Raw genomic sequence first — 17,609 nt, 5'->3', positions numbered from 1 at the left:
TTTAAGTATTGCTAGGTAATTATCAGTCTCTAATTGAGTTTGAGACATAGTCATGATTTGTTTCTATTTAGATTTCAACTACGAAGAAATGTTCAGAATTTCTTGACATTGTCAAAAATTGGACTGAGTCATTCGGTAGCTCAGCTTTCATTGAGACCATTTTTGAAAAGAAATTCCCGTTTATTTTCATAAGAATAAGTCTTATTTAACTTAGTTATCCTTTCTACTGATGACGTTGTCTCCAGAGGAACAAAAATAAATTCTCGTAGCGCAATGGGTTTCTTTTGTAACTCTTATCAAAATGCTTATTACAAATTCCCTGATTTGGAGCAAAAGGTAGGTTTGTTAAACAATGAAACATCTTTCAAAAATAAAAAAAAAACAGTACATTGCGTAGAATTTTATGAAAAGAATAGTATACTCGTTTCTCGAGTTTGAATTTCTCAGCTTCAATTTGACTCGAAAATCATTTATGATTTTTTGCGAATTTTTACGTAATGTTTACATGATAAAATTTTAACTTTTAGTTTTGTATGGTAAAATTCAATATTTCTTGGGAAAAATCAACATCATTTTTGTTTTTTTTTGTAGAACCGATTTCAGTCCCAAATTTTTTGATTCCGATTTTTGATTTTGATTTTCGTAGTCCTATTTTTGGACTATCCTAACCTATATGGATCAATCCATGTCAAGTGTGCACAGTACACTGCCAAAAATTTGTATACGAAATTTCAAACTTGAGAAATATTATGCCCTGCATCCTTAAATTGATCCTAGGCCTATTTAGTACAGGATCTCATGCCAAATTTGAGCCAGATCGCACAACGGGAAGGGGTCGCTCAACAAGCCTGCAGTTTGTATGGGATTTTGAAACATTTTGTTCAGGAGGAACATGAAAATTCAGTTTTTCATCAATAACTTTGTCTGTGATGTTTCAAAATCCCATACACACTTTAGGCTCGTTCCCCCCCTCCCCCCGACCCCTTCCTGTGATGCGATCTGGCTCAAATTTGGCGTGAGATCTAACCCGGTTTATGAGTTACGGATCATTTTCACCCCACACAAATTCATTTTTCCTGAATCCTTCAAGGTTGTCGGACTTTTGAGGCCACTTACTTGTAACGGAAATACTTAGACCATTCATAACATTCACACCCGAACGCCGGAACGGAAGCTGATTTATCTTCCTTTTTGCCCATACTGCTACCTATGCCAAACCATAATTATGCTATTCAATAGGGCGGTCAGCCCCCACTTTTAATACTACCATGAACACTAGACTGGTCAGAATCGGGCCAAATAGTATCAAACGACTTTGGGTTCCTTTTGGGCCCAATAAAAACTGTTAAATTTTTGGTGGCTCTAGGATTTGAAATGGGTTGTAGCAAAAAAATCGAAATTTGTAAGTAAATAAGTATCAACAAAGTGAATTTTTCTTTCAAAAATTCCTATAGCCTCACTGCTGCATTGTATTCAAATTTTCAAGCTGCATCTTATCGATGAAGATAAAAAAACAACTTTGCTGAAGACCGTAACTCTCTAAGACGATTTGAAAATTGAATAATTTAATTTCATTTTTTTCCACATTTGTTCAAATGGCACCCCTGCGCTGAATGTGAGATAGGAGCCATTATACGTAGGAAACTAACCGACGTGTTTTCCATTATGCAAAAGTGTTTTTGTTTCTTCGGTTTGTTCTATTGTTGTGAAAGATGTGTGTGGAAAATGACCTGTCAATAAATTCAATGGACTCCACTGCTTGTGCCTCGCGAAGTAATGCATGAAAAGTAGTCTTGCACAGTGGTGTCATATAAACAGATTTTTCTGAATTATATAGATTTTTCAACGTCAATACAGATAAGATACAGATACAGATTTTTATACAGATTTTTAAACATAAATTCAGATTTATAAAGTTTTTTTTTTAATTGATAATCAATTGCTGATAGTTTCCATGGGCTAACCGAATTAAATCTTTTTAAGCCTTTATCTTTGGTTGTGCAGTCCTTTAATTTCAACAAGTAAGCTTATCCATAACGACTATATCCATGTTTTTTTATTTATACTAGATAAGTATAAGGTTACCAGATTTGTTTCAGCACGTATCTGCAACCTTTCAATGCCTAATTGAATGTAACCTTCATGATCAAATGAGGAACGATTAATAATGACTAAATGTACGATTTCTGTAAACTTAGTATTAAGATAATCACTAAGACATCTATGTCAGATGATTTAATTTTCATAAACAATAAACAATAATGAATAATGAATAGTTAATTTAATAAGGGATTACAGAAAGGTTTATAATCTTTTGTATGAGTTCATGTAAATTTATAAATTTATCAGTTATAAAAGGAGAATTTTGAAATTTCTATATCAAATTTAAATCATTTAAATTCAGGTACACAAAATCATCCAAAATCAAATACTAAAACTAAGAAACCTAAAACTATTTTCCCTTGTGTAAGCTGAATTCGAAAATTCTTGTCTCGTTTCGGGTTTGACTTTTTATGACTTAAACCAAATTCTAGGTTATTGAATCCGATCAAAATTTACCAGTAACAATTGTGTTATAAAGAATTTTAAGAATCCAGAAAAAAGTTGAGAAAAATTACTTAAAAGAAATGAGATTCAGTATTCAAAATAACATTCAAAATTATTTTGTTTCTAAGAATTATAACATTAAATCATTGACGGGCCAAATCTCTTGCATTTCGCTTTCCGATTTAGATAAAGTCGCATCCATTCCTCCTTACTACAGAACCGATATTAAATATTGAACTCAAATTAAAGCCATAAAACTGACGATCGATGAACGCATCAGGAACGTATCTACTTCGGACGATATCACGTGTGTCCGAGTAAGTCAACGTCTTTTAAAACGATGAATTCATAAAATATGTTTATGCTACTATGCTATTTTTATTATAGATCCTAGAAGAAGAATTGATATAATTCGAAACATCGGATGAAGAACACATAAAGTGATTTAATTTTCTCTAGAAGACCGAAAGCCAACATAACCTCAAAAATCACCTCCGGTCGCATAACAAAATTTGTAAAACAATGGCAAGTTTCTATAACCAAATGGACAATAATTACGGCACGGAAGCAAAACAGTCACTGAAAACATACGCTATTCCAAACCGAAAACTGGGAAACATGACGACCAGGAAAGACTTCCTGATGAAATGCCGCCGAACAGGCATGTTCCCGATTTAGACAAATTACAAAAATAGCTTAAAAGTCTTATTTGTTTAATGGAAGAATGCTCAAAAAAACTTTTAAACTTGGGCTTAGGGTTGTGGAGAAATACAATGTTCAATTTTAAAGTATTTCGATTGAACTCTGTATATGTAAGTTTAGCATAGATTGAAAGTTTCGGCTCCACATTCAGTAGTCTAGTTCGATTAAAGCAAGTTAAAATCAGAATTTTGGAAAAAAAAATATGCTGATTTTTTATTTTATTCATATTTGAAATTACGTTTTCATATTTATTCATTATCAATTTCAGGTGATAAGGTTAAATTTTCATTACTCTTTGGTTTAGACATTCTATCTTGCATTTAAATAAAGTGACAACTAAACAATAAAATTTTTTTTTGAGATTGACGAATAATTTTCATATCGAACATACTTTCAACTAACTTTATAACTCTATTTTAAATTAATGTAATTATTTGTCAATTTTAGTATAATAAAAACGTTCAAACCATTGAAACACATACCCATCTTGCATATTTAAAAAAAACTAACACAGAAAACAGAAACAGAAGTTTTATCTATCTATATATATAAAAATGAATTTCTGTCTGTCTGTCTGTCTGTCTGTCTGTCTGTCTGTCTGTTCCCTATAGACTCGGAAACTACTGAACCGATTTGAGTGAAACTTGCCAGGGTGGGGTATTGGAGGCAGGGGAAGGTTCCTATTATGGTCTGAGACCCCTCCCTTTCTCATGAAAGGAGGGAGGGGCCTCCCGCATAAAAGACAATTTTTTGCAAAACTCGAAAACCAATCAAGCAAATGGTATCAAATTTGGCATGGGGTGGTATTTGGGAACGAGGAATATTTCCATGAATGTAAGGTACCCCTCCCTCCTCTCAGTGGGGTGATATAAAGGGGGGAGGGGGCCTACTTTACAATTTTTCAAATAACGGGAGAAATAATCAACCTAATGGAACTAAATTTAGCATGGAAGGGGAATGGAATACGAGAAATGGTTCTATGATTATTTCAGATCCCTCCCTCCTTCCAGTGGAGATACATGAAGAAGGGGGGGGGGTGCAAAACCCTTTTTTATTGCATAACTTGAAAACTATTTGAGCAAATGAATCCAAATTTGACTTGGAAGGGTATTTGGGAACGATAAATAGTTCTATGAATATTTGGTACCCCTCCCCCCATCCAGTGAGGAGATAGAAAGTGGGGAGGAGGCTTCGTTACAATTTTCAGAATTACTGGAAAACTAATCAAGCAAATTAAACCAAATTTGGCATTGGAAGGTATTTGATTACAATGAAAATTTCTATGATATTTTGAGAGCCCTCCGTTCTTCCAGTGGGAAAATCTTTAGGGAGGAGGGTGCTTCCATACAATTTTTTATGCCACTCGGGAACTTACCCAGCAAATAGAACGGAATTTGGCTTGGGAGGTATTTGAACACAAGGAATGTTTTTGTGAATATTTGAAACTACTGCCTCCTTCCAGTGGGGTGATAGGAAGGAGAGGGGGTGGCTCCTTTACAGTTTTTCGCATAATTCGAGAACCAATAGAGCTAATGGAAATAATTTTGGCATAGGTAAGCATTTGGATACGTAAAATAGTTATTTGCTTATTTCAGACTTCTTTCTCCTTCAATTGGGGATATAGTTAGGAAAGACGGGAGCTCACATACGATTGTTTGGCATAAACCAAGAATTTTTCTTACAAATGGAACGATCCACTCCTTCCAGGTAGGGGATAGGTAGGAAAAGGGGCTTTGATACAAATTTTATAGCATAACTCGACAACTAATAAAGCAAAGAAACCAATTTTCGAATGACAAAGTATCCGAGCACAAGAAATGTTTTTTCCTGTGGTTTAGCAACCTTTCCCTCCATTCAGTGGAACGATAAAAAGTGGGAAGAGGGTCTCTCATACACTTTTTTTTAAATATTTCGATAACTAATCGAAATAATGGAATCAAATTTGTATGTATGGAGTATATTTGTGTACGGGAAATGTTTCTTCGATGTGTTGAGACACCCTTCTCTTGCCAAAGGGGAGATATAAAGTGGGTGTTCGGTACGAAGAAAAACTTGACAAAGCGCGCCATCTGGTTCTGAAATCAACATAGCAGCAATTTACCGTACCCCTCGTCCGTCAACAATCGAGCTTCGAGTGAAAAGGGAAAAACGCAAATTTCGACCATTTCTGAAAAGCTTGCTGCACTTCCGCCAAAGAGAACATAAAAGGAAGACTCTGACAGCCGCGTGTTCTCTATTCTGATTGGCCGGCGAGAACAACCACATCAGCTATTTTTGTTTACATTCCTACCAGTTTAGTGCTATCAGCGAAGAAAGTTTATTTTATAAGTTAAGCTAATTTGAAGTGAATAATTAATACTATTAAGACAATAAAAGTGGACTATTAATACTTTACGAAAGTTAATAAAGTGTTATGAACTCATACTTACCGTGTTACCTGAAAAGTGAACCTGAAAGAAAAGTTAATTCTTACCTGTGACCGCACCCCGAAGAAATTTATACTTACCAGCGACTGAACCTGGAAAAGAAAGGTGAATTACTCGACGTTATCCGCTTCCTACCGCTGCTATCGACATATGGTCCTTCGAGCCGGATGAGCGTCGAACTCCGCGCATCCTAGAACACTTCTGAAGCCTTCATCTTTTCCGGAAAGGGGAATCACGTGTCCGGAACACAAGCGATACTTACCTGTTGCACGTCGGTCGCTATCCGCATCCTGAGCACGATCCTGTTGGAATTAATAAATACAAGGCATTGAAAAGCCTTGCAAAAGGTTAGTAGTATTCCAATATTCTTACTTTTACCCGTTTTGTGCTACCTGGTCGCTTTTGCAGACCACCATGTCCAACGAACGTCGGCTGAAGAATCTGAAAACCCGGCAGAAGAGTCTGCTTGCATCGTTCTTCAACATCAAGGCCTTCGTGGAGGCCTACGAAGAAGAGCAGCATGAATGCCAGGTACTCGGTCGACTCGAGCACCTGGTTAGTCTCTGGAACGACTTCAATGCGGTGCAGGCGGAACTCGAGACTCTGGATGAAGCAGAAGTCGACAATCATCTCAAGCAACGGATTGAATTTGAGTCGTCATTCTTCGAAGTGAAAGGCTTTCTGCTCTCTAAAAATAAAAGCTCTCCTTCGCCGCCCACTCCTTCCTCTTCTCATTCTACGCCACACGTCCCTGCTTGGTCATCGCACGTACGCTTACCTGACGTCAAACTTCCGGTATTTAATGGCAACATCGACAGTTGGTTGAACTTCCACGACTTGTTTGTCTCGCTGGTCCACTGCTCTCACGAACTATCTAACATCCAGAAGTTCTACTATCTTCGTTCTTCTCTATCCGGAGAAGCTTTGAAACTTATTCAAACCATCTCAATTAGCGCAAACAATTATCTTGTGGCTTGGACCTTGTTGGTTGACCACTACCAAAAACCAGCAAGATTGAAGCAATCTTACGTGGACTCACTCTTCGAATTTCCATCCCTGAATCGCGAATCTGCTATAGAGTTGCGCAATCTCGTCGAGAGATTTGAGGCGAACGTAAAGGTTCTCAAACAACTTGGCGAAAAAACCGAATTTTGGGACATACTTCTCATTCGAATGCTCAGCATCAGACTAGACCCTACAACGAGACGCGACTGGGAGGAATACTCTTCGACTCTACCTTCAATTTCCTTCCCCGATCTGACTGGTTTCATCCAGCGGCGTGCAAGCGTTCTTGAAACCATCGGAAAGAACATCGAACAGATGCCGAGCAACGTCATCAACAAAAAACCTTCGCAGCGGCCAGTCACCAGCCACGGAGCCAACCAATCCAGCTTCCGCAAATGCATATCCTGTTCTGAGCATCATCCCCTGTATTTGTGTTCTGTTTTTTCGAAGCTGAGCCTTGAAGAGAAGGAGAAGGAAGTACGTCAACATCAGCTATGCAGGAACTGTCTACGTAAAGGTCATCACGTGAAGGACTGCTCATCCACTAGCACCTGTCGGTACTGCCGAGGTCGTCATCACTCCCAGATCTGCACCAATGGAACCTCCGGAGACTGCAACACAACCAAGCCAAGACAACCATCGAAGCCCACGAACGAACAGCCCTCTGTATCGTTACCTGCCGCTCTCAAGGACACTCCATGTTTTGCTGCAGCTAAAGGCATCCGTAAAAATGTCCTCTTGGCTACAGCGGTACTAATTCTCATCGACGAAAACGGCACGGAGCACTCCGCTCGAGCACTTCTCGACTCTGGCAGTGAATCGTGCTTCATCTCTCAATCGTTCTCTCAACTCATCAAAGTTCATCGCCAGAAACTCAACTGTCCCATCATCGGAATCGGTCAATCCATCACTCAAGCTCGTTTCAAGGTTCGATCCACCATCCGCTCACGTGTGAGTCAGTACTCTGCCACGTTAGAATTCCTCGTATTGCCGAAGATAACCATTGACCTCCCTTCAACGTCCGTAAACACCTCATCCTGGAGCATTCCATCTAGTATAGAGCTTGCCGATCCATCGTTCTACAAATCAAGTCGAATTGATCTCATTCTGGGTGCCCAAATCTTTTTCGACTTAATCAAAACATCGGAAAGAATCCCGCTCGGTGATGGCCTTCCAACCTTAGTCAACTCCGTTCTCGGTTGGATCGTTACCGGCAAAAATGAGGAACCTCGCACTTCAATTCGTCCTGTCGTGGCTAACTTGGCTAGCACCAGCGATCTCAACCAGCTAATGGAACGATTTTGGTCTCTTGAAAACGACGACACATCACCCAACTACTCCGTTGAAGAAGCAGCTTGCGAAAATCATTTCCTGCAACACGTTTCTCGCACACCTGAGGGCCGCTACTGCGTCCGCCTACCGACCAAAAGGGACATCCTGGACAAACTGACCGACAACCGACGAACCGCACTTCGACGCTTTCACATGCTTGAAAGTAAACTCAACCGGAACCAGACCCTCAAACAGCAGTACGACAGCTTCATGGACGAATATGAATCGCTAGGCCATATGCAGAAGGTACTTGACCTAGACCAACCACCCACTCCATGCTATCACCTACCTCACCATGCAGTAGTCCGAGAAGAGAGCACCACAACGAAGGTCCGCGTAGTTTTCGACGCGTCATGCAAGACGCCCAACGGTCCTTCTTTAAACAGCGCCCTCATGATCGGACCCATCGTTCAGGAAGATCTACGTTCCATCATCATGCGTTCCAGACTTCGACCAGTGATGCTGATAGCCGACATCAAGCAGATGTACCGACAGATTCTTGTTCATGAAGATGACACTCCCTTGCAGCGAATCGTTTGGCGAGCCTCACCCGACGCACCGATGTGGACCTACGAGCTTAAGACCGTCACGTATGGCACTGCCAGTGCCCCGTACTTGGCGACTAGAGTATTACAACAGCTAGCAGACGACGAGTGCGACCAGTTTCCAGAGGCAGCGAGAGTACTCAAACGGGATTTCTACGTCGACGACCTTTTTTCTGGAGCTGATTCCGTCGACGAAGCCGTTCATCTTCGAAAGCAACTTCATGCGCTGCTGATCAAGGGTGGCTTTGAACTCCGAAAATGGGCATCGAACAAGCCAGCAGTTCTCGAAGACGTAACTCCAGACAATCGTGCTCTTCAAGCATCAGTGGACTTCGACAGAGACCAATGTCTGAAAACTCTCGGGTTACACTGGGAGCCCGCAACAGATCACCTGCGCTACTAAATCAACCTCCCCGAATCTGCAACCGACCAACCGTTAACTAAAAGAATCGCTCTTTCGCACATAGCTCGCCTCTTTGACCCTCTAGGATTGTTAGGTCCGGTTGTTACTTCCGCTAAGCTCTTCATGCAAGCTCTCTGGGGATTAAAAAACGACGACGGTACATCCTGGGACTGGGACCAACAACTTCCACCTACGGCCATAGACTTTTGGCAAACTTACCACTCACAGCTTGTTCTGCTCAACGACCTTCGTATAGACCGCTGCATTCTATGCTCGAATCCCTCAACAGTGCAACTGCACATCTTTTCCGACGCGTCTGAGCGTGCCTACGGCGCATGTGCCTACATCCGTTCAACAAATTCATCTGGTGTCAACGTCGCACTTCTAACAGCAAGATCCAAGGTAGCACCTCTAAACCGCCAAAGCATTCCTCGCCTCGAACTCTGCGGAGCTCAAATTGCCTCGGAGTTGTATAAGAAGATCATCACATCGCTTCAACGTCCTCTCGAAACTTTCTTCTGGGTCGACTCAACCACCGTCATCCACTGGCTCAAATCACCACCGTCCACTTGGGTAACATTCGTCGCTAATCGAGTCTCGAAAATACAACTGGCCACCGAAACCTGTTCTTGGAACCACGTCCCGGGATCGGAAAACCCAGCTGACTTGATATCACGGGGCATGCCAGCAGACGCCCTTCTTCAAGATAACCTATGGTGGAAGGGGCCAGACTGGCTGAAACACGACGCTCATCAATGGCCATCGCAACAAATTACTCCGATTCAAAACGCCGACATTCTCCGAGAAATCAGAAAAACACCAGTCACCGTAATCACCGCAGCATCTGCAGAATCATTCATCGACGAACTCACCGGTCGATTCTCCTCCTTTCGTCGGATGATTCACACCATCGCCTTTTGTAGACGGGTCAGCAGAAACCGCAGGGCCGAAATAGCAACAACATCCAGCAGCAAAGTTCTCACATGCGAGGAAATCGAAGAAGCGGAACACGTACTCATCTCGCTCGTTCAACAACAAGCCTTCAGCAGCGAATGGATCAACCTACAAAAGGGGAAATCTGTCCCGACAAGGTCTCGCATCAGATGGTTCCATCCGTTCATATCCGACGACCAAGTCATACGCATCGGTGGCAGGCTCGATCAAGCGCAACTGCCGTACAACACCAAACATCAAATTCTCCTCCCTGGCACGCATCGGTTTACCAAACTACTGGTCGACTATTACCACCGAAAACATCTCCACGCAGCTCCACAACTCCTTATCAGCATTCTTCGAACCCGGTATTGGGTATTAGGGTTAAAGTTACCAGCACTAGTAACTATGAAATAGTAAAATTTACGAATTTTCGGGAAAAACGTCAAATGCAAGGGCTTTTTGTGAGGATTATTAAAATCAATGTTAGAGAGTTTTAGTAACTAGTAAAAGTTACCAGCACTAGTAACTATGAAATAGTAAAACTTACAAATTTTTAACACATAAACATTGATTCCAATAATCCTCGCAACAAGCCTTCTCATTTGGCGTTTTTTCCCGAAAATTTCGAAATTTGACTATTTCATAGTTACCAGTGCTGGTAACTTTTACCAGTAACTAGTAATTTCTAACATCGATTTTAATAATACTCGCAACAAGCCCTTTCATTTGGCGTTTTCCCGAAAATTTCGAAATTTTACTATTTCATAGTAACTAGTGCTAGTAACTTTTTCTAGTTACTGAAACTCTATAACATTGATTTTAATAATCCTCACAACAAGCCCTTTCAGTTGGCGTTTTTACCGAAAAATTGTAAATTTTACTATTTCATAGTTACTAGTGCTGGTAACTTTTACTAGTTACTAGAACTCTCTTACACTGATTTTAATTATCCTCACAAAAAGCCCTTTCTTTTGGCGTTTTTCCCGAAAATTCGTAAATTTTACTATTTCATAGTTACTAGTGCTGGTAACTTTTACTAGTTACTAGAACTCTCTAACATTGATTTTAATTATCCTCGCAAAAAGCCCTTTCATTTGGCGTTTTTCCCGAAAAATTGTAAATTTTACTATTTCATAGTTACTAGTGCTGGTAACTTTAACTAGTAACTATAACTCTATAACATTGATTTTAATAATCCTCACAACAAGCCCTTTCTTTTGGCGTTTTTCCCGAAAAAAATGTAATTTTTACTATTTCATAGTTACTAGTGCTGGTAACTTTAACTAGTAACTAGAACTCTCTAACATTGATTTTATTAATCCTCACGAAAAGCCCTTTCATTTGGCGTTTTTCCCGAAAAATTGTAAATTTTACTATTTCATAGTTACTAGTGCTGGTAACTTTAACTAGTAACTAGAACTCTCTAACATTGATTTTATTAATCCTTGCAAAAAGCCCTTTCATTTGGCGTTTTTCCTGAAAAATTGTAAATTTTACTATTTCATAGTTACTAGTGCTGGTAACTTTTACCAGTTACAAGAAATCTTTAACATTCATTTTATTAATCCCAACAAGCCCTTCCACAGTTCCTGGTGCATAAAAAAAGCCGTTGGCTCACACAGCACCACAATAGCAAAGTCAATACACATCATTTGGCTCAAGTGTTACAATTTTGCTGAGCCAACAAGCTCAAGAAATTTCGGCTCCTTGAGCTAACAAACTCAAAGCAAAATGCAAAACCTTGTCTCCTAGAGCCAGAAGAGGTATGAGCTTAATTTGAGCATTTATTGGTGGGCTAGAATTGGCTCCAGCTTTCTTCGCTCTCGAGCTTTAAGAGCTGTGATGCTCAGCCGCTTGAGCGAGAGCATTTCAATCCCTGCTGATTTGTTTTAATTATAGTCATTCACAAAACTTTCATTATGACAAATAGTTTATCTCAAGATCCCATTTCGACAATGGTTTAGTTAAAAAGGTTTTGGAGTTTCAAAAATTAGCTGCTGATGGGTCAAATACAAAAAATACCTGAATGATCGTTAATCGACGCTAATTTTGAACGTTATAGCTGTTTTATGATAACTCTAATCGAAACGCGTTCCTCAGATGAAATATTGTCATAATCAAGACTTTAAAATACTCAAATTAAAGAAAATTTGGTTGATAAAGACCTAAATTATTGACTAAAAACGATTTTTTTTATCATGCCGAACAAAATCTACATAATTCCATACAACCTTCAGGTGCGTTGCGCAACCCCTTCCCTTTGAATAATCTGACCAAAATTTTGCATGAGACCTTGTGCTAGTACATATTAAGTTTACCATGTTCAAAGATTTTTTGAATCTCATTACATTTATTTCATGGAACTTATTTTGTTTGAACATAATGTCAGAAAGAAATAGAAGCTACTAGCGGTGTTTTTCATAATAACAAGATATATGAAGAACTAGATCTTTTGCAACATTTTTATTCAAATCACAGATAACTACCTGCTTTGTGAATCACAAATATTCTTTTATAAAATCGCTGAGGATTACATTTGTTTGATAGTTTGTTTATTCTTGAATCAAGCGTTTTTTAAGCGCTGTTTTATATGTTTTACTAGAAATGTTTAAAAACAACTAAGTTAATGCAAAAAAAAAAATAGTTTCTTTAAAAACTTGATAAAAAAATTCGTTTATTGAAGCACATTGTTGTGTTGAACTTGTATTGAAGAAATTGTGTTGAAGTAAAAAGTCTTGAACGTTTTCGAAAAAAAGTAACTAAATTTTCGTGACGTCACAACGCATTCTTTACCCGGGTGCAACTCACAACCTGCTAAACCGATTTTCAATCTAAAAATTGCATTAAATTCCACTCAAAAAGTTTGAAGAGACCTCCAATTTTCGACAATATGTGAAATTTCAGTAAATCATAAATTTTAAAACAGTAGAATCTTCGTGACGTCACAACGCTGAAAAATAGATACCTTTATCAACGATCTAGAGCGTAAACTTGCAATAACTACTATTTATCTTATATCATATTTAAAAGATGGCTTTTCTACCATCATTTTGCAGTAATTTTTTTTGACATAGCTAGATTTTTGACAAAGTTATGTTATAAATAAAGAATATTTGCAAAAATCAATTTAATTTCATATTAAATTTTTTAATTTCAACGTTAACATACTCAATTCTAAAAAAAGGTAGCTGAAAATCTTGTAATGGAAAATGACATTCAAGAAATAACCTTTCTAACGCTATGTAATTTATTTTTGGATAATCTATATATATAAAAATGGATTTCTGTCTGTCTGTCTGTCTGTCTGTCTGTCTGTCTGTCTGTCTGTATGTTCCCTATAGACTCGGAAAGTACTGAACCGATTTGCTTGCAACTTGGCAGGTGGGGGTATTGGAGGCAGGGAAAGGTTCCTATAATGGTCTGAGACCCCTCCCTCTCTCATGAAGGGGGGGAGGGGCCATCCAAATAAAAGACAATATTTTGCATAACTGGAAAACCAATCAAGCAAATGGTATCAAATTTGGCATGGGGTGGTATTTGGGAACGAGGAATATTTACATGAATATTAGGTACCTCTCCCTCCTCTCAGTAGGGTAAAAGGAAGGGGGGAGGGGGCTACCTTACATTTTTTCATATAACTCGAAAACTATTCAAGATTTTGGAACGAAATTCGGCATGAGAAGGTATTTGGATACGAAAAATATTTCTATGGTTATTTGAGACCCCTCCCTCTTTCCAGTAGAAAGGGGGAAGGGCCTCTTTCATAATTTTTTACATAACTCAAAAACTAATTAAGCAAAAAGAACCAAATTTGGCATGGGAGGGTATTTGGATACGAAAAATATTTCTATGAACATTTGAGAGCTCTTCCTTTTTTCAGGAGATATAAAGGGGGGAGGGTGCCTCTTTTATAATTTTTACATAACTCAAAAACTAATTAAGCAAATGGAACCAAATTTGGCATGGGCGGGTATTTGGGAACGTGATATGTTCTAATGATTGTTTGAGACCCCTTCCTTCTTCCAGCGGGGAGAAAGGCAAGAGGGAGGGGAGTTTCATTCAATTTTTACTGCATGACTTGAGAACTTCAACAGCAAATGGAACCAAATTTGGCATGAAACGATATTTGGGTACGAGAAATACTTCTATCAATATTTGGTATCATTCATTCCTTCAAAGAGATGGATTAAAAGGGGGAGGAAAGGTCTCCCTTACAATTTTCAGTATAACTGGAGAGCTGATCGAGAAAAAGGAACCATATTTAACATGTGAGGGTGTTTTGATACGAGAAATGTTTCTATTATAAATTGAAGCCCCACCTTTTTTTTTCAGCGGACAGATATAAATGGGGAAAGGAGGGCTTTCATACAAATTTTTTGCATAGCTCGAGAATAAATCGATCAAATGAAACCAAATTTGGCATCAAAAAGTATTTCAGTTTGAAAAATACTTTTATGAATATTAAGTCCTCTCCATTCATTCAATGGGGAGAACGGAAGGGGGGATGGCAATTCCTTTAAAGTTTATGCATAACTCAAGAATTTACTACGCAAATAAAACCAAATTTGACATGGGTAGTATTTCAGGAACTTTTCTATGTGAAACAATTCCTTTCTGGCAGTAGGCGAACAGAATTGGAGATACAGGAAGGAAAGAAAAAAGCTTATATTAAACTTTTGACGTAGAATTACGTCTTACGGCAACACTATAGGGGGGCAAATTGAAATTCGCGAACGGATCTCGCGTCACGAAAAACGCCTCTTTCAGAGACATCATATCTAAACGATTATGACGTCATCACCAACGCCTGCTTTGATGGGTTTTGGTTTTCCCTACCTACAAAAGGTATAAAACAAAGAGCCCTTTGGTCGACTCGGTTTCAGTTTCGTTTTGCCCGTCGAGGTGAACAGAGTTCGCTGCTCTTTCGATCGGTGTTTGGACCCCACCAGTGGTAATCCAACACCGATATCGACTAGCAGTTCTGTTCAATAGTGCAACAGCATGGACCAGCATGAAGCAGCCAGCAGCGGAGACGATTAGCGGCGGCTGAGCCGACTAGTTGCGGAGAGCTTCAGTGGAGGAGGGCCTCGGTGGGAGAGAGAAGCAAAGGAAGCTAAGCTTCCTGCCCACTTATAAAACCACAATGTTTTGTGATGTGAGATGTGTTCTGTAATGAATGTGCGTGTGTATTGTGATGTTTATGGTGTGTGGAGTGCGTGATCACTATTGCGTGTCATAATCAGCACACACATCACATACCACATTTCTCCCACACGCTCAAAGTTTTCACAACACATCCCTGGGAAATTTTCATGATTGAAATTATTTCCAAATGTAAGAGTAGTGATCGTCCGTTTCGATATAGATTTACCTTAAAAACAAAGCGTCTGAACTCGATAAGTTTGCTAATGAATGAACTCATTGCGGATCAAATACGAGATATCTCGCTTTTTCGCTCTCCTCAAGTTTGCTATACTTCAAAGCATCATTCAATTGTAAAAAATTTAAAAATCAAACTAATCGACAAAATACAAAACGATTGGTAACTCAATGATACTAAGATTATCCAATTTGTCCAATGGTTTCTAATATGAAGAGTTTCGAATTTTGTTGTTCCTCGGCATAAATTTCTCACGGAACTTAACATAGAGCCTTTTATGATAACTAGTTTTCCACAACTCGTTTTAGTTATTGACGTCGAATGAATGGTTCGATATACATATATTCATTTTATGCAAAATGCATGTATTTTGGCAACGTGCCTTGTGAGGTAAAATTAACATTTTCGGACGAAAATAATCTTTCTAACAAAAAGAATCTCTATTTCGCCAGAAAAAGATGATTTTTTATATGGTTGTGTTTTTTTGTGTAAATTGTTACACAATTATTTCCTGCTCAAAAAACCCCAAACTATAAAAGATATCAAGCTAACCAGACTTATTTAAAAATAAATGTGGAGTAAAACAATGAATGGACATCAATTATGTTGGGTTCGTCTCAAAATTTCATGAAATTATTTCAATTAATGCGAAAAGACTAAGCGCAAGACCATGACCATGCAAAATTTTCATGATTTCATACCGGTTAACAAGTTTTGGGAAATAATTGTTAGAAATTTTAGGGTTTTAAATTTAAAAAAATTCACTATTGTTTTCTGTTAAAAAAATCAGTATAATAAAAACCGGGAAAATCTTCACTTTTATCGAGGAAGAAAGCGGGAAAAACTTTGGAATTTCAAATCGAAAAATCGCTAGTAACACATATTCGTCCTTTACTAACATCAATACAGATTTGATACTGATTCCAACTAGAATCGTGAGAAGGAGCTTTCTTCAAAGAGCATTTTCTCTCTTCTGCACTGATTCAAGCGTTTGATCAAAGGCAGCGGCAAGTATAGAAATGTCAAACGAGCTAAAGCGGGCCACAGACTACACAACATTTGTACAAATGCGATGAAATTTTGTCGTTGTGAATACGATTTACATTGTGTATGTCACTGCTTGAATGAGCGCCCAAACGGTTGGAGTAAAATCGGTCGGGATCGAAATATGTTAGACAGGGAGCACTTTCGGAGTGGAAAGGAGAGAAACGACTTGTTTGAAGGTCAATACTGGAATGACTTTATTTGAAACCTTAACTTCTATTTATACTAATCAGTTCCCTAGAGATTCATAGGGAACCATAGTTACAATATTTGTTTATTGATAATAACACCAACATGCGTGTGTTGTTATTCATCTCATCGATTACTTCGATGAGACGAATCTCAACACTCCTCCTCAACACACGCTGTTCTCAGTTATCCAACTGCAATCTCTCCGGTGGCTCCTCCTGAAGTGGCTACTCCTCCTCGACACACACCGAACCTTATCGCCTTCAGCACGACTAGGTTTCGCTCTACGACCTTCCACTGGTTTCGCCCGACGACCATTTCCTGGCTCACTCGACGACAACCTGCCTTCGGTTCGCTCGACGACAACCTCCCGTCGGCTTGGCGCTCCTTGCAGTCCGTAGCCCATTCTCAAGGCTTTTCGCGTTCCCAGCGGCCTGACGACCCTCTTCGGATTCCCGGCTCGACCACCTCCAACGGATTCCCGGCTCGACCACCACCAACGGATTCCAGGTTCGACGCCTCCTTCCGTCTGGCCGACACCCTTCTTGCTACCGATGCCGTTTTTCACGGCTCGACGCCCTTCGCAGCGAATCGAAGCTCCTCCTGAGGCCTAACGCCTCCCAGTGGCTCCAGCCCGACGACCTCCTCCACTTGGCGTTCCAGTCCGACGCCCTTCCATGGCACCTGTTTGACGACCTTCCGTAGTTCCCGGCTCGTAAGTCCACCAGAGGTTCCTGGTCCGACGACCACCACCTGGCCTACAACTTGACCACCTTCCACGGCACCGGCCCGCCAACCTTCCATGGCTCCCGGCACGACGAACCGCCAGTGATTCCAGTCCGCTCTCAATGGCTCCGGACCAACGACCCTCCAAAGCACCTGCCCGACGACCTCCCTCCCGTGTCTCCTGGCTTGCGACCTCCAGCTGGCTTCCCGGTCCGACGACCTACCAGGCTCCTGGTCCGACAACCTCACACGGTTCTGGCTCGACGACGTTCCTTTGGATTCCCGGCGCTGGCTCGTTCTCCCATTGGCTTCTTGGCTGGTTCTACTTCCACTGATGATTCCACTCCTCCTTTCCACTAGTGCTGGGCCCATAA

The 17,609-nt window shown here is 39.9% G+C and overlaps 2 protein-coding genes across 2 annotated transcripts; both read left to right on the top strand.

Annotated features, from left to right (window-relative positions):
- The first annotated feature begins 6,089 nt into the window (after positions 1–6,089).
- LOC129752246 (uncharacterized) lies at positions 6,090–8,960 on the top strand. Its single transcript, XM_055748030.1, has one exon. The coding sequence runs from the start codon at positions 6,090–6,092 to the stop codon at positions 8,958–8,960; it is 2,871 nt and encodes a 956-aa protein (XP_055604005.1).
- Positions 8,961–9,083: 123 nt separating this feature from the next.
- Positions 9,084–14,936, top strand: LOC129752245 (uncharacterized). Its single transcript, XM_055748029.1, has 2 exons — positions 9,084–10,268; positions 14,889–14,936. Exons 1-2 carry the CDS (start codon positions 9,084–9,086, stop codon positions 14,934–14,936), a joined length of 1,233 nt encoding a protein of 410 aa, XP_055604004.1.
- The last annotated feature ends 2,673 nt before the right edge of the window (positions 14,937–17,609 follow it).

This window comes from Uranotaenia lowii, chromosome 3 (assembly GCF_029784155.1).
Source record: "Uranotaenia lowii strain MFRU-FL chromosome 3, ASM2978415v1, whole genome shotgun sequence".
Taxonomy (NCBI): Eukaryota; Metazoa; Arthropoda; class Insecta; order Diptera; family Culicidae; genus Uranotaenia; species Uranotaenia lowii.
This window is presented reverse-complemented; position numbering and strand designations above follow the sequence as displayed.

Coding starts and splice junctions, on each gene's coding strand:
- LOC129752245 (XM_055748029.1), top strand. CDS start 9,084: ATGCAAGCTCTCTGGGGATTAAAAAACGACGACGGTACATCCTGGGAC. Junction 10,269..14,888: donor TTCTTCGAACCCGGTATTGG/GTATTAGGGTTA, acceptor TCTGTTCAATAG/TGCAACAGCATGGACCAGCA.
- LOC129752246 (XM_055748030.1), top strand. CDS start 6,090: ATGTCCAACGAACGTCGGCTGAAGAATCTGAAAACCCGGCAGAAGAGT.